The sequence below is a fragment of the Theobroma cacao genome, chromosome 4, assembly GCF_000208745.1.
Source record: "Theobroma cacao cultivar B97-61/B2 chromosome 4, Criollo_cocoa_genome_V2, whole genome shotgun sequence".
Classification (NCBI taxonomy): Eukaryota; Viridiplantae; Streptophyta; class Magnoliopsida; order Malvales; family Malvaceae; genus Theobroma; species Theobroma cacao.
Genome location: NC_030853.1, coordinates 16,181,517 through 16,201,512, shown reverse-complemented (window position 1 = coordinate 16,201,512; position 19,996 = coordinate 16,181,517). Strand labels below are relative to the sequence as shown.

Genomic DNA, 19,996 nt, shown 5'->3' with positions numbered 1-19,996 from the left:
ATATATTTGGCATATAAATAGAGTATTCTACACAACTATGAAATTCATATGCAACTGAAGTTTACTATGAACAATCAGACTAGACCCTAACAGGATAAGATCAGCTGGATGAAGGTTGAGGTTTTTGCTTGTTTCCATTTTTAGTGTTCCAAGCTTTACTTAAACCAAAGTCGGATAATACTAAACACACTTTAACTTGTGAAATTAACTTGAACTTAATTACAATATACCTTATCCAATTACTCTTTGTTAAAGTCAGATTTTTCGTTTCTATTCATTTATTTCTATCTTATATGTGATAATAAATGTTCATATGATTTTATAGACAAGTATAACTAAAAGGTAAATTACATTTAATCAAGAATAAAATCAATTCAGATAATCCAAATAAAGACATGTGGCATAAATTTACTGGCCAATGGATTGGTTACTATAAGAACGCCTATAAGGGATAAACACCTCCCCAACACCGAAAATGCCCCGCTTCCACTGATTAGAGCAAATACTAATCATACCAAGAGCTGTACAGGAAAAGCGAACCAAACGCCCATAAGACCACGAGCTTATACACGTGTCAATCACAGATCTGGAAACTCCTAAAAGCAATAACTCTAACCACGTGCCTTTATCATCAACCCCCTTTCCCCCACACGAATAAAATGATAACAATAAAAATCCAAAAGCGCTGTCGTTTGGTCGCCTCTTTTCATAAAAGGAAAGGAAAATTTCCAAAACCCACCGAGCCACGATCATAGCCATCTCAGGTTCTCTCTCTCTAACTTTTTTAATTCTAATTTTAAAAAAAAAAAATTTTTTTGATCAAAGTTTGAGCTGATTTTGAATTTTAATGTCCTGTTTTTCAGTTATATTGTACATAGAATTATTTTTCGAAAAAAAAAGAGAAATAAAAAGATGAGTGAAGTTTTCGAGGGATATGAACGGCAGTACTGCGAGCTATCGGCGAATCTTTCCAAGAAGTGTACGGCAGCTGGTGCTCTCGATGGAGGTTATAATTCAAATCCTTATTAAAAAAAAACTCTCTTTTTTTATTTTTTTGGTTAATTTCTCTTATCTTTTTGCTCCTAATTAGGGATAAGTGATGGATTAATCGGTGCTTTCTTTCTAACTTAGCGTGATTAAGGATGCGGAGGGTATTTTCTGCTAATTTTGTTGGATTTATGCTGATTATAAATTAGACTTAGAATTTTTTTTTCAAAAATGTTAGGTTGCTTAATTGGGGGAATGAAGAGAAGAAAAGAAGATCCGACCTTCTTTTTCCCTCCTTTAGTTTTTAAAATTTTAATTTTAATCTAATTTGCTTAATAATCATGGTTTCACCTCCGTGCAAATTTTCAGCTTGATATTCTGTTTTTTTGCAGGTTTGTGGTTTGTGGATTTCTCTTTGGAGGCATTAGTGTAGATTAGGGGAGAAAATTACACTTCTGCCACTTAGTTTTGGAACTTTGAGTTATTTAGATCAACGGGAAGGATTTGAAATTATCTGAATATTAAGCAATAAACTAGAACCTGTTAAAGTCATTTCAAAGTATAAAGTAGAATGTATGTTGTAATTGGAATTAGTTTGCAGCTATTTAACTTCATACTAATATATTAAACTACTGTGAATCCAAGTGTGGGAATTAATTTGGATAGTTCTATCATATTTTAATGTGCTATGACAAGCTTTAAGAGGGCTTCGATTTTGTTTTTTACTTAGAATCTTTGAATGAATGTATTGTTAATTGCATGTATCATGTGAATCTCTGAATTAGCAAAGGGAAGTGATTAGAAAAGAGTTTGACAGGTGGACGATTAAGATCTAAAATGAAAAAGGAAAAGCTAGAATTAATATCAGCTGTCACTTGATAAGTTTTGGCCTTGTAAGGAACGGCATCGAGATGATATGGCTTAGAGTACCCCATTTAAGGGAAAAAAGATTAAATGTGTGTCTACTTGGGAATAAAGATTCCAATTAACTCCTTTTTTTAAAAAAAAACTTGTGTGTGGTTACCTTGCATCTACTTTGTAAAATAGTGAGTCGGACAAGGAAAGTGACAGTAAAAAGTTTAGTAGACAGGAGATTAAGATATATAAATCAGAATAATATGTGTTTCCTTTTGTTGAATAATTTGGTCGGTTCATTTTTAATTCATCAGCTGTTTGATAAGAAATGTTATCAATTTGTTCGAGCATCAGCCTATCTAGTGAGCCAATTGTTCTTGTTCAAATTCTTAATTTTTTTTCTAATTTTCAGAGCAGAAGAAACAAAAACTTTCTGATATAAGAGCTGGATTGGAAGGTGCAGAAGCTCTGGTACCTAGTTCATTGCATGTTTCGGATGCTCCTTTTTAGTCTTTCCTTTTTTGGGTACTAAACTTGATGCTGCTCTTTTCTTTTCTCAGATTCGGAAAATGGACCTTGAGGCAAGAAGTTTGCAGCCTAATGTTAAGGCTGTGCTTCTTGCTAAGTTAAGGGAATATAAATCAGATCTTAACAATCTGAAAAGTGAAGTTAAAAGAATTGCATCTGGTAATTTAAATTCAGCTGCTCGAGATGAGTTGTTAGAGTCTGGAATGGCTGATGCCCTAACGGTATGTTTTGGTTCTTCTACTTCCTTTTAACTTGTGGCAGTTCTATCACTGGTCTGCTTTCCTTCCATTTAACTTTTGATTACTTGTAATTGATGAATATGTAATAGGCATCAGCTGATCAAAGATCAAGATTAATGATGACTACAGAGCGGTTGAATCAAAGCAGTGATAGAATTAAGGACAGCAGAAGAACCATGCTGGAAACAGAAGAGCTTGGTGTTTCAATTCTTCAGGATTTGCACTCACAGCGACAGTCCCTCTTACATGCCAATAACACGGTATCTCTTTTTTTCACTGAGGTTCTCTACTCTGTTTATGGCTCATTACCTCCAATTCTCTACCACAACCAGTAGGCTCTTTTTGGCTTTATTTTTATCATATTTCGGTTGTAATTTCAATCAAGCTCTAGTTAACAACTCCTTAATGTTGCATGAGCACGCATTTTTGAAAGTTTATATGATGGTTAGACTTTAAATTTTCTCACATTAAGCTGTAACGGGTGATTGTAAACCATTTGGGCTATCTATTTAAGTCGGGGTTTCCTTTCGATTGCAGCTCCATGGAGTGGATGACAACGTTGGCAAGAGTAAGAGAATTTTGACAAATATGTCAAGGAGGATGAGCAGGAACAAGTGGATCATTGGCATCATAATTGCCGTCCTTATCCTTGCTGTCGCCCTTATTCTGTACTTCAAACTTGCTAAATAGTCAACATTTGTATATTCCCCGCTTGGTTTGGTCTTGGTTTCTGGGTGTTTTTGAGAAACATAATTTTGTTTTGTCCTAGCGAGCTTGCCCATGTTGAGTGCCAATATAAATGTATGCTTCATTGATCCAAAGACTTTGTATTTATTAATCATTTCAATCCTATGGGGTGACTTTTAAGGAAATAGTTTGGTTATCTTTATGTTCTCTGTCCATTCCATTGTTCTAAGCATCTTGCACTTTACCTTTGAAAATTTTACTTGGGAAGATAGTTTCCTATTTTGCAGCTCAGTCAAAGTCAATCAAAATCCTATATATATATATATATATATATACACGCCCCTTTTCTGTTCATTGTTGCCAAGAAACTTAAGGTAGATGAAATGGCCAATTCTCCAAGCCTTCCCTTCCTTCTCTCCACGCTACCTACGTCCCTTTCTTCGCTTATGTGCCCGACAATCTGCCCTCACCATTGGGAAAAAACTGCATGCCTTGGTCCTCACTACTGGCGTTTACAGAATCCGAAACTCCTTCCTCCTCAACGCCCTCCTCCACTTGTATGCATCATGTGGAGATACGCCCGCCGCCCATAAACTGTTCGATGAAATTCCCCCCTCAAGCAAGGATACTGCAGACTGGACTGCCTTGATGTCCTCCTTTTCCCGCGATAACATGCCTCTTGATGCTCTGCATTTGTTTGCTCAAATGCGTGGAAACAGCATGGAAATTGATGACGTGGTGATGGTATGCCTGTTTAGTGCGTGTGCATGGTTGCGGGATGTTGGGGTGGGGAGTCAGGTGCACGGGTGTGTGGTGAAGACAGGTTTCCAAGGGAGGGTAAAAGTGTGTAATGCAGTGATGGATATGTATGGGAAGTGTGGGATGGTGGGTGAAATGAGAAAGGTTTTTGGTGATATGAAGGAGAAGAGTGTAGTGTCATGGACTGTGCTTTTGGATGGGGTGTTGAAGTGGGAGGGTGTAAGGAGTGGCAGGGTGGTGTTTGATGAGATGCCAGAACGGAATGAAGTTGCATGGACCATAATGATTGTGGGTTATATGGGGAGTGGATTGTGCAGGGAGGGCTTTTCACTTTTATCTGAAATGATGTTTCATTGGGGCTTTAAATTGAATCATGTAACACTTTGTTCTTTATTGTCAGCTTGTGCACAGTCTGGAGATGTGCTGATGGGTGGGTGGGTTCATGTTTATGGTTTGAAGATGATGGGGATGGAGATGGATATCATGGTGGGAACTGCCTTGGTGGATATGTATTCCAAATGTGGGAGGGTAGATACTGCGGTTAAGGTTTTTGAGTGCATGCCACGAAGGAATTTGGTGGCATGGAATGCTATGCTTAGTGGGTTAGCTATGCATGGACGGGGCAGAGTTGTGGTGGAAATGTTCCCAAGGATGATTGAAGAAGTCAAGCCAGATGACTTAACCTTTATTGCTGTTCTGAGTGCTTGCAGTCACTCCGGTCTGGTAGATCAGGGTTCCTGTTACTTTGATAGTCTTGAATCAGTGTATGGTATAACGCCCAAGATTGATCACTATGCTTGTATGGTGGATCTCCTTGGAAGGGCTGGTCGTTTGGAGGAAGCTGAAACTTTGATAAAGCAAATGCCAATTGCTCCAAATGAGGTTGTTTTGGGATCTCTTTTGGGTTCCTGCAGTGCACATGGGAAGCTACAGTTAGGTGAACATGCTCTGCAGCGGCTGATTGAGATGGATCCCCACAACACAGAGTACCATATTCTGCTTTCTAATATGTATGCTTTGGCAGGTAAGCGAGACCAAGCTAATGCCCTTCGGACGGTTCTTAAAACTAAAGGAATTAGGAAGGTTCCTGGAATGAGCTCCATTCATGTAGATGGCCAAGTTCACCAGTTTAGTGCAGGGGATAAGTCACACTCAAAAACCCAGGACATCTATCTCATGTTAGATAATATGATCCAAAGGTTGCGATCGGCTGGCTACGTTCCCAATACTGCTTCGCAAGTTTTCTCTGGCTCTGATGGTGCTGAGGATAACGCAAGGGATTCGGAGGAGAAGGAGCAGGCATTGTTTTTGCACAGCGAGAAGCTGGCAGTCTGTTTTGGACTGCTGAGCACAAAACCTGGTACGCCTTTGTATATTTTTAAGAACTTACGTATATGCCAAGACTGTCATGCTGCGCTTAAGATTGTTTCGAAGATATACAACCGGAAAGTTGTAGTCAGAGATCGCAACAGGTTTCATTACTTTAAGCAAGGATCGTGTTCTTGTTGTGATTTCTGGTGACCCTCACTGCATCAAATACTTTTTATTTGCCTGCCCATCACTTTTCAACTCCTCGTTGCAAGAGAGTTGTGTTGATGCCCAAATCTTGTCCAGAGTTATCGCACTGACATGAAAGGGGAGAGACTTTAAAACAATTGCAGATGCTTTTTGTTTTCCTATATTCAGGCATTCTCCATCCTTATAACTATTGAAGGACAAGATCTCCTCTATCCACGCATTTAATGTGCCTCAAAATGGGAAATGAATTTTATATGTTGATGTCTACATCTCTGTATAGGATCTTGCTTTGTGAATTGAAGTCAAAAATCATTATAGAATCACTGCCAATCAACGCAAAAGACAAAAAAACCACAGCTTTGCATGCATGAAGCAACATATGGAACGAGTTTTAACTAACATTGGATGGATGTCTCTCATGCACTAATGGGACTGCATTCGAGCTATACATTTTTTTGTCATTTATCTGTGCAACACTAGCAAGTGGGGATGTAGCTCAAATGGTAGAGCGCTCGCTTTGCATGCGAGAGGCACGGGGTTCGATCCCCCGCATCTCCATTATCCTTTGGTTTTTTTTTTTCCAACATTTTAATCATAAAAAATGCTGAAACAGAGAAATTTCACTGCTGCAAGTTTCATTGTTCTCAACTTTGCAATTTCAATATCCATACAATCAAAAGAACTTAGGCAAGCTTTCAGAGGTTCCAAGATTATTAGATCAGTAATCCTAAATAAACAATGGTGCTAATTTTAATCCTAAATAAACAGTGGTGCTAATTTTCTCAGAGCACTTTGTCTAAGGCTAGCTTCTTATTTTTCTGTCCGGCACTACACACAGGGTTGTTATCTTAAAATGGTAACAGTGTTTAGCTATACACGTCTATCAGATCTCTCCCTCTTGAATTTGCTGTAATCTGCAAGCAAGCTACCATCAACCTTCTGCTTCATGCTCTCAACCATCTTTGTCATTATCTTTCAATAGTAGGAAATAGTTAGTTAGATCGTACACAAAATATTATATTGAGGAATTGTAGTATCAAGGAAGCAATTGGTAGGTGAGGGTTTTTGATGTTCTTACCCCTTTTCCAAGAATGTTGCGAACATTTTCAGGAATTAAAGCGAGTGCAGGAGGAAGAACAAAGCTTATGTTCATCTCTAAATGACCCCTAAGCCGGCTTTTGTTTCCTCTTCTATCAGGGTATAATGTTCCTTTCACAATCAGTGTGAAATGGGATTGATCAACACCATTATTTAGCCCTTGGAGTTCCCATCTTGTCTGCAAGAAGAGAGCTTTGGATTGTTTTAGAGGAACGATCAACATAAACAGTTTACTTTGCAAATCTGGTTAATTCACATGTTTTTCTTCTGCTGCTTACAATGTCAAGCTCAAGAACTTTTGTGATATAATGAGGAACTTCCGGTGGGTAATCTCTACCTCTTGATTTGCATCTCAACCTCAAGTCTACTACAGGCCAGACAGTTAGAACCAATAACTGCAGGGGCAACATCTTGATTCTCCATTCATCCTGCATAAGTTCAACGGTAAAAAATGCATGTGAGGGACATATTCTAGCCCAGTACGGGGAAAATATTTTTGGGACAGAACCTGTGAGGACGTCCATTTCTTATTGTAATCATGAACTCCAAACACTGATTTCGATTAAGTTTAAGCAAATTGCCAGTTGTCTAGAGATAGAAAGATATTTCAGATTTAAGCTATAGGATAGCCAAGCTTGAACTGGGAAATAGTGTGTTCCAAACCATGCTATCTAAAAGAATTCAGCAGCTTGAAAATCTATAGCATAGCCACTTTTGCAATCAAGGCTAACCCTACCCAGCATATATAGTCAATTTTTCTTAGAAATTATGCACTGCTTTACATTCTATTCTTGTAGCTCTCATACTTAAGTAACAACAGGTCAGTTAGTGTAGATCTGCCAATTACTTACAAGCCTATGCCTAGTTTCAACAACTTATTCAGCTCCGAGGAACATAAGAATTTTACTACTTGTGTACCATTAAGAAGCAAAATGCTATCAAACATCTTTACGAGAATCGTGATGGGCATGATTCTAGCTTACGAGTCATTAAGCCTGAATTTATTAACTGTCAATGATTACTAAATAATTATCAAGTGACTCGTGTTAGGCATGTATTTTCTTCATTATTTTTCATGAGTTCTATAATCTTCTACCTACACCTCCCTCTAATTAGAAAATAGTATTAGTTCTTCATCCTTTGACAAAACATGACTGTTTATGCCCCCATGGCCACCAGAGTCAAGAACAGAACAGGAAAATAGAAGAAACGCTCATTCCCCAATGCAACAAACCAGTAAACTCTATGCACAAATACAATGTACATTTTAAGAAGGGAACTCCCATCTTTTCTGTTTCAGAGAGCAATAATATTAGCTACCTTTTCATCAAAATATTGAACAAATCTCTAGAATAGTGGTTTTCATGTGAAAACAATTAACTTTAGGGGCATTTAACCTTTTCCTCCTTAGCCTAGAGAATTGTGTTACTCAAAAGGTCATACACTCGGTTTCCTTTTCAATAAAAGAACCCTTTTTTGGACTTAATTTTTCTTTTAAAATTTGTTTTTTGGCTATTAGGATATGTTGCCTGGAAAACACCTTACACCCAGAAAGAAAATTAATTATGAACTAGTAGTGATTCAATTTTTTTAGCAACCATTCGATATAGCATGAGCTGTTCTTTTAGTAGAATGTAATTTAAGAATTGCTGAGTACAACCATGAAGTCGACTCAACTCAACTCAACTCAACACCAATAACTAAAGAGGTAATGGAAGAGGAAAATAAATAGCAAGAAAGCAAAAACCTGATTAAGCTGTTGGCTTCTATGTTTGTCTGGAAACATTGCATTGAAAATTCTGGGCTTATCCTCCAAATACTGATCAAACAAAGCCTGTTCAACCCCACACTCACCAATAAAAATTAACACCCATCTCACAAAAAAAGAGAACAATTGAGAAAGAAATGAGTTAGTGGGTACCCCAGGAGCCTCATAAAGAGGAATATTAGTGGAAATTCTTGCAGAGTAAGTAGCAGGCTTTACTGTTAACTCATTCCTGACCAAATATTTCTGTGACTTTGACTTGAAATTTGCATGGCATTGCAGTTCTGGTTTCTTCAGCTTGACTTGCCATTTTCCTTTGCTAAAATTTTCAACTCTACATACAAAATAATTCTGTTGGCATGGAGCAAGAAAACCTGCCAAAACTTCAGTCATGTTTAATTTCCTTAGTATTCCCTTCTCTAAACTCTAATTCAAAATTTAAAGACAAGAAGATTCTCCTTATATTTTGGTGGTGATGGAAGACAGGAAGAGGGAAGTGCCAAACTGCTACCAACAGGCAAAAGTTCACTGCTTGACTTGGGAGAGTGAAAGATAACCATATCTGATTTTTGGGTCACAACAATGTGATGAGGCATTTTGCTAGAGATTACATGTGGTGACACAACTCTAAAAAAGTGGGCCAACCAAGCCAAGTAATAGGGGTAATAATAATATGCCCTTTTCATGGGGAGAAAAATGGGGAAAAAATGTAATGATGTGAAGCAAAGCCACAAGGTTAGCCAAGTCATGACTTGGTTGGATCCTCCTGGGGTTTTGGTCTTGTGCCCCCTAAGTCTGACAAGAGCTTTTTGGACTCAACACAGGCTTAGTTTCAAAAAGGTTACTTTTATTTGTACAAAATTAGAAAAGAAAAAGTGAGCCTCCATACAAGAGATTACACTTCCCTCTCTGTTTTTTTTTTTCTCAATTTCCCTCTCATTTTTACATCTTATATTTTCACTTTTAACCACAAAATTACTTATTGATTAATGAAGTTGTAAACAAATCTACCATCTAACTATGACATTATAGACAAAATATTTATTCATATACATGACTCATCCATTTTGCATCATCTCTTGTTGCCCTATCTATCAAAGCTTCTTGCACAGCCAATATGCTACTATCAAATCTTTATTTGTTTTAAATTGCTCTATAATAAAGTTGGAACAAATTAAATCTATGTTATGGTACAACAACAATCTCCATTGACTTGACTTTTCTATTGATGTAACTTATCAAATTTACTCATGTAAGAATCGACTTCAAAAGGATTGATAATTTTGGCATCTCTGTTCTTAATAAGCTGGGAAGAATTAATGGAAATATCTTGCTCTGATCTTGGTAGCCTTTGATGATATTCTAAGAAGAAAATATTCAGACCACAACCATGACACATTCCAAAAACAACAGGAACCTGTAAATAGGTTGCAGAAAGAAAATGGGAAAGAGGGGGTGGGTTAGAGTTGGATCAGCTAGGGTGAATAGTCTAATCTGCCCGGCTATGATGGCAGGAAGGAGGGTTAGACAGGGCATGTTGTCTCTTTTTGATGCCAATTCAGATACATGACCACCACCACTCATTCTTTACCAAAAATGGCATGACACAAGGATATGATAATTTCCAGTGAATGGCAACTAAACCACTCCCCTAGGCCACAGCCGAAGTCAACCATTGCAAGAATACTACAAGTTTTGACACTAAGTTGCTCATTTTAATCACTCTCTGGTGGACTTATAATAATCGAAACAAACTTTATAATGAATACATGATTAAGATCTTAGTAAAACTGCCCAATTCATATGAGCCACCCTTTCTCTAAAATCTTCAAGGCTAAAGAAACTTGGTGGCACTAGAAATGGATTTCATACTTGAACACTAAGCTTGAAATAGCCGCAACGGAGATTTTATTCTATGTATAAAAAGGTTAAACGCCATTATTTCGCTGATTATTAACTCATGCCAGCTTCGAAAGTGACTTCTAAGCAGAATATGGTATTCTCAGGGCCATTCTTTGAGCAAGCCAAGGTCTGTTTGGATCAGGGTCGATGAATCCGTGCATGAGGAACTGTTCTGCTTCTTCATCCAGCAGTTCCCTTGCCCAAGTTGCGCGTTTTGATTGACAACAGCCAGGCCCATAACATCTGCAGTGTCAATCAATTAAAAAAATTAATTGGTAGCGTAACATAAAGTAGAAAAAGAGGTAAGCAGAAGGTGAATATTAGTGTCCAGCAGAAGGTATTATCAAGAGCAGGCAGGTTAAGTATTGAAGTTGTACAAGCTTAATAATATTTTCACATAATGATAATATCAAAGCAGTGTTGTGCATACTTGTGTAACCAAACTAGATAGGCATTATTCCAACTCTGGGTTAACCTTTCAGATTAACATAATCTATCAGTTCTATCATGCACAAGGTATTGTCAAAACTCAATCATGCCACTTCCCGGCTATAACCAAATTTTCAAGATAAAAATGTTAATGGGTATGAACTTTTGGTGATTTTCCAAATTTAAAAAGGTAAAAGAAATGAGAATAGGAGAAGGGTGAACCTGTACTCATAAAAGCAAGCACTTCTCTCATTTTCAGGTTTTCCCCAGTTATTCCAACCTACATGCCTGATACATTGATCCATGTAAGTGTATGCAAAGACCACCCTTCCAAAGGGTCCCCATGGGCGCCCAAGATATGAATATGAAGACCCTCCATTGCCAGTTATGACACATCTGCATAAATGCCGCAAGTTGTTCAAAGGGAAAATTGCATGTGAAAATGGAGTAGATGTTGTAGAAAGAAAAAGAATAACTGTGGAACCTAGGCAAACTTCATTGGTCACAGCTGATCAGCAAACCTTATTGATGACTGCTCATGATTTACAAGAAGTGCCTCAGGCGATAATAATGAAAATTAAGAAGATTAATACCATTATATTTCACTCAACAGACAACTCACAAGGAATCCACACTTTGATTTTCTTTCCTATATAATCAAAGTACTGGGAATAATAAGCTGGGAAAATGCAGCATAACCTTTTCTTTAAGAACTTGAATTAACCCTAGTTCACTCTACTAAACAAAAACAATTTATGTACTCCTATATAGCCATCTCGCAATTTGTATAGCTTTCTAAGAAGTATAATCCATAGGCTAAAAATGATCATACAATTGCAACACAAGACAACAAAGAGCCAACCGCAATTAATCAGTGGCAGAATCAAAACTTTAGGTGAGAGATGTAAAACCTTTAACAACTATTTGACAAATAAAGAGAAAATGTTAAGGATTACTGCAAGTGTCACATTTGGCTAGCAACAACATGCAGGACAGATCATCATGATAATGATTTTCCTCACAAGCTGGAAACTAGGTCGTGGGTTGGTAAAAGTATGTGATTCCAACCAGCAGATAATGACTCTGCTCATGTACCGCTATGGTGCTGTACATGGAACTATTTTATTTTGATTCAAACATATGAACTATGTTGGATAGTTACCTCCATCTTTTAAACTATTTAAAGTTTTGTCTTCTTAACTTGACAAAAGTAGCTGTCAGTGACAAACTTGATCAAGGTAGCCCAACATTTGTTAAGTTTCCAGAAAGAAACTGTAAACATCAAAATCCTCAAACAACTTGAAAATTTAGAAATGCAAGACCTTAATGGGGAATTAACAAAAAAACAGATACTAGTAGAAAAGAAAAGGACACAAGAAAACTAGTCAACCACAGACCTCAAAAACACGTAACCAGTTGATTCCTGAGAAGATTTCCTGCTCTGTGCAGTTATGAAACCAGCTGACTTGCAGTGGATATGGCAATGCTCTAAGAGAGCAGTACTATTTCCAAAAATGAAGTCCACACTTCCTTCAATATAGCAATCTTTTAAGTACTGTTTTCCATAATGCAAGTAGAGAGTATCCTGCAAAAGTTTATATAAGCAGTAAGATTTTAGCTAAAGTACAACTCTATGAACACAATTAAACCTCTAAATTGGTCATGAACTACCTAAAAGACCTTAGCAGGTAGCCAACACTATCCACATACAAAAATATAGTTTCGCCAACTATTCTCTCAATCAATTGAAAATCTCAATTTAACCGGTTGAGCTAGTGAAGATAAATTTTTATGATTTTTAAAATAATGAAGTCTACAGTTTGCACCAAAACACAAGGCCTATAACACACACTGTACTGGTTCATAACACTACTACATTAGGCCAACAAAAATGAGAGAGTTAAGCACCTGCCATCCCAGAAATCTGCAATTATAGAATGCACATCGATCTGCCGTTACTCTGATTGCCACAGCTTGGCCCGAACCCTGTAAGAAAGAAAGACTAATGATTCAGAAATAATCACCACACCAATTTCGAAGCATTTGGAAGCAACTCAGAATCTGCACTTCTAACAATGATCACAACCTCAATTGGAAACTGCAGAACAAATCAAGGCTAAAATCATAATTTTGAGTTAATCAAAAGGTAAACTTCCAATCATAAGAGCAAAACAGTATTCAATACGCGCATAGCTGAATCCCACATATGTTGAGAAAACAAGTCAAAAAGTGAACTTCTTGATGATGATACACAGTCACAAAACCCAAGAATAAAACTTCAATCACGATTTGGAGCACAAGAAAATATCAAAAAATAAGCTGAATAAGAAAACAGAGAATTTCTTTAAAAATGGGGAAAAAAATGCTGTACCTCAGGAGCGGAGTTTTCAAAAGTGATATTCTCAGCAATAAAATCCTCTCCTTCCACAATCACACTCCCACAGCCAAACGTCCCCGTCCCAATCACCCTCGAAGCCTTCAAAAAACCACAGCGCCATCATCACACGTGGCAAAAACCCAGACAAAGTAGCAGAAAAAGGGCCATACATTACCTGGTGATGTTCAATTTTAGTAGCGGTATTGTTCCAGGTAAGAACAGTGAGCTCAGGTCCGAGACCAGCCAAGGTGATGAGGTTCTTGGTCTTGGGAACATAAACGGGCTGCTTGTAAATACCAGGTGACAGTCGAATGATAGTTCGACGGGTGTTGCAGAGTGGAACCGCGTCTATGGCTTCCTGTGCTGTTCGGTAGTCTCCACTGCCGTCTTGGGACACTGTTATCACCCTTGCCGCCATTGATCAAATAAAAAACAACCCTTTTCTTCCCTCTCCTTGTCTGTCTGTCTCAAATATTGTCCTTCTTTGTGTGTTTGAGTTAAATGGGTGACGGAATCGAGTCAAGAGGCAAGAAATGGACAAACGAGGAAAGGTTAAAGACGATTGAACTACTTTGTTTAGTCTTTACTATAAAATCTAGGATGTCAGTACCATTATGTTTATCTTATTTTCTTGAATAAAGGTGAAAGAGAGAATCTTGGCTTCATCTTTCTTGACCATTTGTAAAGGAATATTAACAGCTGTGCTGATGAAAAAGCATTGAGATTGCGCCTTTGATTTCGGTGAATCATTTATCCGGCTATGCAAACAGCAAACTCCAATAATTTTTTTTGCAGATTCTGTAATTCCCTCATAGCAACCCCAAGCTTATTATTGTATATATCTTATTGTTTTGTTTGCATATCAGATTATACTGAAACAATCATGATAATTAAGAATATGATTAGTTATTAACACTTCATAATTATATTGGACAACAAAGAGTTAGTCAAAATTTGATAAAGGTGAATGTAATTAATAAATATTTTAACCAAAATAAGTACCTAGTTGTAGATTCAATTTTCTTAATAAAAGCTATCTATTGCACATAAATATATCATCTTTGAACTCTTAAAACAAATAAATATAATGTTTTTATTATTATTTATGCTATTTTAATATTAATTTACGAAATTTATATTTGCATGAGCTTTACAAGATGATTTTTTCTTCAAATACTATTAAGTTTATATATTTATGTACAAAATTAATTTATCAATAATAATATCATGTTTCTTCATGAGACACAATTGACATGAATCTAATTTTTTTCATGTAATTATGACACTTCTTACCTGATTTATACCATATTTATATAATTTTACTGTTTATAGTGTTTATTTATGTTAAGATTTTTTAAAATTTAAACTTTACATTGTGTTTTTCATTTATGAGGAATGTTGAGTGTTTTTTTTTTATCATTGTAATTAATATTTACATTAATTTTTTATAAATTAAGAATAATTTGATCTTTGGATTGACATCTTACTTATTTACGTTAAACTATTATCAAGTTACGTTAATTGTTACCCTCCATTATGTTTATAATTATCATATCTAATTAAAATTGATTATGATATTTTTCATCCATTTTATCTCAAATGTTCTGTAATGTTATTTTTAGCACTTACATTAATATTTTAAAAACGCTTTTTTTTATTGAACCCTCATATTTTATTCATTTTCATTAAATTATATTTTTTGTGTGTGACAATTCTTGATAGCTATTTTGAGAGATGCAAAATACTTTGAAAATTTTATAAAAAAAAACTAAAGTTGATTTTTTTATATTCGATTTTACAATTGTTGAAATGGAAATCCTCTACCTTTTTTTGCGCCCCTGCCGGTGCCCCATGTTTAGATTTATGCCACATCATCTCATTAGTTAATTGGAAACTAGAGTTCATTAAATATTTATAAAAATAAAATAATGTTATGAAATACAACTTCAAAAAATAACAATTAAAAAAAATATTTAGAGAGAGTAAGAAAATTTTATTTGAGTGTGTATTTATAAATAAAATAAAGATAATATTAAGAGATTAGATGCATGAATTAAATCATAATCTTAATTTAATCTAATCTGCATTCAAATCGAAATATACATAATAAAATGGATATCCACACTTATACACTCTCCATTGACTATTCATTCTGTTAAGAATATGTCTTGTTAAAATCTTATTAAGAAAAAACCTCATTAGAAAAAATCTGAATAAAGAAAAAATAGTATATAATTTTCTTTAAGAGTACGCTTTTAAAATACTGTCTCATCAAAAACCTTATCAAGAACAACCTAATGAAAAAAATCTTGATAAAGGAAAAGAGTAAAATGTGTATTTTACACTTCTTGATAATTACATTATTTAAAATTTTTAAAATTATATATTCTAATCTTTTATACCAACTTTTCAAATATTGTAGTAGGAAAGGCTTTGGTGAACACTAATTTCACCATTTTTTTGAGATCATGAGTGAAGAAGAATTTTAACGAAATATGTGTCATTCTATCACCTTTAATGTATCATTCCTCTAATTGTGCAATGTAAGCGGTATTATCCTCATATAACGTTGTTGAAATTTTTTTCTCGTTTGATAAGTCACACGTTTCTTAAATATGTTAAAAAATAAATATTAACCAGACACATTCATAATTTTCCTCATGAATTGCCAAAATTTCTACAAGGTTAGAAAAAATAGTAAATATAGTTTATTTTACAAAACACTATGAACTAGTCATACCTCCATATATGAATAAGTAACTAGTCTAGGAATAAGCCTTATGTGGATTAGATAAATATTCTACATTTATATAACCAATTAAATTTGATTTTGATGCATTTGAGTAATATAAACCGATGTGCATTATTCCTTAAAGATATCGAAGTATATGTTTAATTCTATTCCAATGTCTTTGAGTTGAAGAAAAACTATATTTTGTTACTAAATTTATAGCAAATGATATATCTAGTCGTGTATTGCTAGTAAGATACATTAATGTTTCGATTAGATTAAAATATAATATTTTGGGATGAAAAAGTTCTTCATCATTCTCACGAGGTCGAAAAGGGGTTTTTTTTTCCACATCTAATGACCTTACGACCATTGATGAACTCAATAGATGTGCTTTATCTATATAGAATTATTTTAACACTTTTTTTATATAATTTGATTTATGGACAAAAATTTCATTTGTCAAGTGCTCAATACTAACAAAACCAACAAAATATTAAGATATTTCATTATTTGATATTTCCATTACAAATCAAATAATCAATTTCTCATTCAGAATGGATAAGAAAATCTATAACATCCTAATATGTTATATCAACTTGGCCATAATTAAACTCATATTGAACAAAATTAAATTTACTTTGATTTTTTTCTTTTAGCATTCAATGATGCTTGATAAAGTTTAATATTTTTTTCCTTTTAGCATTTAATGATATTTGATAAAGTTCAATAAAATTTTTTGATATACATACAACAAATACGTGACCAATAACCTTTTATGCCACATTGATGACAAGATATTTTCTATATTCTTTTCATTTTATCCACTTTTGCCTTTATTATTATATCTCTTCACTATTTATCAACTTTTAAAAAGTTTTTGTCAACTTCCGGTGGTTAAAAAGTATTTTTCCATTTTTGATAGGTTAAAAGATATTCGTCCACTTCTGATGGGTCAAAAATTATCTATTCACTTCTGGTGAATTAAATTTATCCACTCACTCCTAGTGGATAAAATTATTTTTAGAATTAAAATAATTATTACTTAAATTATTATGGCGACTTTTTCCATATCCATAACCATAACCATAATTATTAATTGATATCATATTTGATTTGAGGAATGAATCAAGTTCATGATTTTTCATTATTAGCTATATAATAGCAAATTCACTTTTCAATAAATGGATAAAAAATAGTATATAATACATGATAGCAAATTCCCATTTAAGTTAATTTTTAAAGATGAAAGTGCCGAAAAGATATCAAGTCACTTACCTGATTCGGTAAAACCAAAAATTAAAAAACGATCATTGAAATCCTTTTGAAATGTGGAGATGCTGAAAACTAAATAACACCAAAACTTAAGAGATTAAAGAATTATGTTGATAACGTATTATGAAATATAACTTGAAAGAACAACTATAAGAAAAAGTATTTAGAAAGAATAAGTATTTAGAAAGAATAAGAAGATCTTATTTAAGTATGTATTTACAAATGAAGTGAAGGGTTATTTATAAACGAATAACCATTTATCTAGATAGAATTTATAAAACAAAGATAATACTAAGAGATTAGATGGATGGATTAAATTCTAATATTAATCCAATTTAATCTATATCCAAATCTAGGTATATGTAGCAGAATGGATATTCACATAAATATTCAAAACAAGTAAAAATATTTTGTTTGAGTACAAATTTTTTTAAATATGTTCAAATAAAATAATAAAAAAATTAATAAATTATCAAAATTATTTAAAGACTCCATTAACTAATTCATATCACTATAAACTGCTATGACTGCTTTAAACAGCTCATAAAAAGATTGCTTCTACACAATTTCAATCTAACATATATATTTTAAGAAACATCTCTAACAAAAAATTCATCAGACAATTTACTTGTATTTTTTCTTTTAAGGAGCTTTTACCAGATAGCCTGTAGACACCCATTTTCTTTCTTTTGAATATTTTTCCTTTTAATTCTATATTTTGTTTTTATTTTTATTTTATTTTGTTTAGTGGATTCATACTGGACCAAAATAGAAACTATCACGAGTCTTTGGACTTTGTAAACTGTCCAAGTTTCACTTGGGCCTTAAAATTTTAAGCTCACAACCTAAACTTCCTTAATGGTCCAAAAACGGATTTAACAAGGTAATTAAACTTAAAATAGATCAAAACATAACAAAATAAGATTAGGGTAAAAAATTAAAGAAAAAAAATAATATGGAAATATAGATAGAAAAAACAACAAAACAAAATAAAGAAAAAAAAAGAAACCAGTAAACAGTGGATAGTTGGGCATGGCAACAAAACCATGTCCATCATTACTAGATTCGCGCACACTGCCAAGCGCGATATTCTTGCACCTGGTTAGGACCTCACCAAGGTAAGGTGGTGGCTGCAAAGCCACCCCACCCCCATCTAGGGTTTGTGGGTATAAAACCAACGGAGCCATTTGAAAAAGCAAAAACCTTAGGAATTTTTTTTCTTTTTTTCTTTTTTCCCTGAAGAAACCTTAGATTTTTAGAAATGCCTCAAAAATAAAACATAGCAACCCTAGTATTTTATCTACCAATCACATTATACCACAAAAAAAAAGTAAAAAAATAGAAAATCATCCAATAAAAAAAACAACAAAAAAAAGAAAAAAGAAAAAATAGACAACAAAAAATATTCAAGGGAGAGGAATGGTTTTTTTTACAGCTTCTGAGATTTAGTAAGTACAAAGAGGATAGAGGTTAAGAAACAGAGAAAGAAGCAGAAGATCGACGGTTTGAATGGTGGTAGCAGTGGCGGTTCAACGAAGTTTAGGCTTATTCAAGTCTTTTGGTGTGCATTTTCATTTGGACCATTTATTTTCTTGATGCTATTAGGCTTGAGTTTTATTATTTGTATGTTTTTTTTTTATTTTGTTTGTTTTCTTTTTTTTTTTGTATTTTTTTAGATTCGTATTGAGTGTGGTAATAATAAGTTTATTTAAAAAATATTAATAATAAATAATAAAATAGTTTATTATGTGGATCACTTACAAGTAAAAAAAATATATTTATATGTATATGAAAAAATAAACATAAATATATAGCTTAGTAACGAAAATAAATAATATTTAGAATTAGTTAAGAAAGATGTAATGTTGATGCCCAGGGAAGTAGAATATTTATGTTTTTAAAAAATAGTAACAATAATAAGAATGATAACATATTATTTGGATAGAGACAAATGATGGAACATTTACTAGAATTCGAGAAGTCACAATTTCAGATTAATTTTCTTAAATGAGGGATATAATTAAAACTCTATCAATATTATGAGAGGGTTTTAACCTTAAATCTCAATATTTCTTAATTCAAATAATACTTTAAATTAATTAATAATAATAAAGAATGTAGTTCAGTAGAAATAAAAGAAATAATAATAAATATATATATTCAAGTTTTTAAAATATATATGCATAGAATATTCATGCTTTTAAAAATAAAACATATAATGGTATGAAATATATTATTTAGACTAATACCAATGATGGAGTATTTCCCTTAGATGCTAGAAATTGTAATCTCAAGTTGATTTTCTTAGGTGAGAGATTTGATTTAAATCTCACTAGTATGATGAGAGGATTTTAATCTTAAGTCTAAATAATTGATACAAATAAATGTTCTTTTAAAATAACAAAAAATAATATTAACAAAGAATTTAATAAGAAAATTAAATTAAATAAAAAGGAAATAAAATTGAAATAATAATAATAAATATATGCCATAGATAATGGTTAATGTTGAAATTTATAACACGTCACACACCATTATTGCATTACATTATTTGTCATTGCATTCATCTCGATATATTTTGTATGCGAGTTAAGGCTCTAATGATGAGACTTTTCAAGAAAGCTTGCGAATGCAAGCTTACTTAGAAAATTCTCTCAGTAAAAGAATATCTTTAAGTCCCACCAGTATGATTCAAGAGCTCGACAAATGTTTTTAATAAAAAGCCTTTACTCTTACTAAGGTTTGCATTTATTAAAATATTATTTATACTCACAAATGATTACTCTGATGATAAGATTTGCTTAATAAGCTTACGAAAACGGGTTTTTTTGAGTAATATAAATGTG

General features: G+C 33.6%; 4 protein-coding genes and 1 non-coding gene across 5 annotated transcripts; 3 read left to right on the top strand and 2 right to left on the bottom strand.

Moving 5' to 3' along the window:
• Nucleotides 653-3,498, top strand: LOC18601570 (vesicle transport v-SNARE 13). The gene is made up of 6 exons (XM_007032553.2): nucleotides 653-764; nucleotides 864-1,006; nucleotides 2,255-2,313; nucleotides 2,403-2,591; nucleotides 2,699-2,869; nucleotides 3,147-3,498. Exons 2-6 carry the CDS (start codon nucleotides 913-915, stop codon nucleotides 3,297-3,299), a joined length of 666 nt encoding a protein of 221 aa, XP_007032615.1. The 5' UTR covers nucleotides 653-764; nucleotides 864-912; the 3' UTR covers nucleotides 3,300-3,498.
• On the top strand, nucleotides 3,675-5,840 carry LOC18601569 (pentatricopeptide repeat-containing protein At5g15340, mitochondrial). Its single transcript, XM_007032552.2, has one exon. It carries the CDS (start codon nucleotides 3,675-3,677, stop codon nucleotides 5,574-5,576), a length of 1,902 nt encoding a protein of 633 aa, XP_007032614.2. The 3' UTR covers nucleotides 5,577-5,840.
• TRNAA-UGC lies at nucleotides 6,059-6,131 on the top strand. The gene has a single exon. It is a non-coding gene; the product is annotated as a tRNA-Ala (tRNA).
• On the bottom strand, nucleotides 6,192-9,002 carry LOC18601568. The gene is made up of 5 exons (XM_018118910.1): nucleotides 8,593-9,002; nucleotides 8,419-8,505; nucleotides 6,950-7,099; nucleotides 6,652-6,849; nucleotides 6,192-6,545 (listed from the first exon to the last, which is right to left on the bottom strand). Exons 1-5 carry the CDS (start codon nucleotides 8,827-8,829, stop codon nucleotides 6,444-6,446), a joined length of 774 nt encoding a protein of 257 aa, XP_017974399.1. The 5' UTR covers nucleotides 8,830-9,002; the 3' UTR covers nucleotides 6,192-6,443.
• LOC18601567 (pectinesterase 31) lies at nucleotides 10,143-13,927 on the bottom strand. The gene is made up of 6 exons (XM_007032549.2): nucleotides 13,320-13,927; nucleotides 13,139-13,243; nucleotides 12,676-12,753; nucleotides 12,165-12,352; nucleotides 10,990-11,163; nucleotides 10,143-10,581 (listed from the first exon to the last, which is right to left on the bottom strand). Exons 1-6 carry the CDS (start codon nucleotides 13,560-13,562, stop codon nucleotides 10,419-10,421), a joined length of 951 nt encoding a protein of 316 aa, XP_007032611.1. The 5' UTR covers nucleotides 13,563-13,927; the 3' UTR covers nucleotides 10,143-10,418.

Excerpts from the sequence above, each read along its gene's own strand:
- LOC18601570 (XM_007032553.2), top strand. The coding sequence starts at position 913 with ATGAGTGAAGTTTTCGAGGGATATGAACGGCAGTACTGCGAGCTATCG. Across the intron at positions 2,314-2,402 it reads TGGAAGGTGCAGAAGCTCTG|ATTCGGAAAATGGACCTTGA; the intron begins GTACCTAGTTCA and ends TTCTTTTCTCAG. Across the intron at positions 2,592-2,698 it reads GAATGGCTGATGCCCTAACG|GCATCAGCTGATCAAAGATC; the intron begins GTATGTTTTGGT and ends AATATGTAATAG.
- LOC18601569 (XM_007032552.2), top strand. The coding sequence starts at position 3,675 with ATGAAATGGCCAATTCTCCAAGCCTTCCCTTCCTTCTCTCCACGCTAC.
- LOC18601568 (XM_018118910.1), bottom strand. The coding sequence starts at position 8,829 with ATGACTGAAGTTTTGGCAGGTTTTCTTGCTCCATGCCAACAGAATTAT. Across the intron at positions 7,100-8,418 it reads GAAGCCAACAGCTTAATCAG|GATGAATGGAGAATCAAGAT; the intron begins GTTTTTGCTTTC and ends GAACTTATGCAG. Across the intron at positions 6,546-6,651 it reads GCAACATTCTTGGAAAAGGG|ATAATGACAAAGATGGTTGA; the intron begins GTAAGAACATCA and ends TACTATTGAAAG.
- LOC18601567 (XM_007032549.2), bottom strand. The coding sequence starts at position 13,562 with ATGGCGGCAAGGGTGATAACAGTGTCCCAAGACGGCAGTGGAGACTAC. Across the intron at positions 12,353-12,675 it reads GCAGATTTCTGGGATGGCAG|GATACTCTCTACTTGCATTA; the intron begins GTGCTTAACTCT and ends AAACTTTTGCAG. Across the intron at positions 10,582-10,989 it reads GCTTGCTTTTATGAGTACAG|ATGTTATGGGCCTGGCTGTT; the intron begins GTTCACCCTTCT and ends TTGACACTGCAG.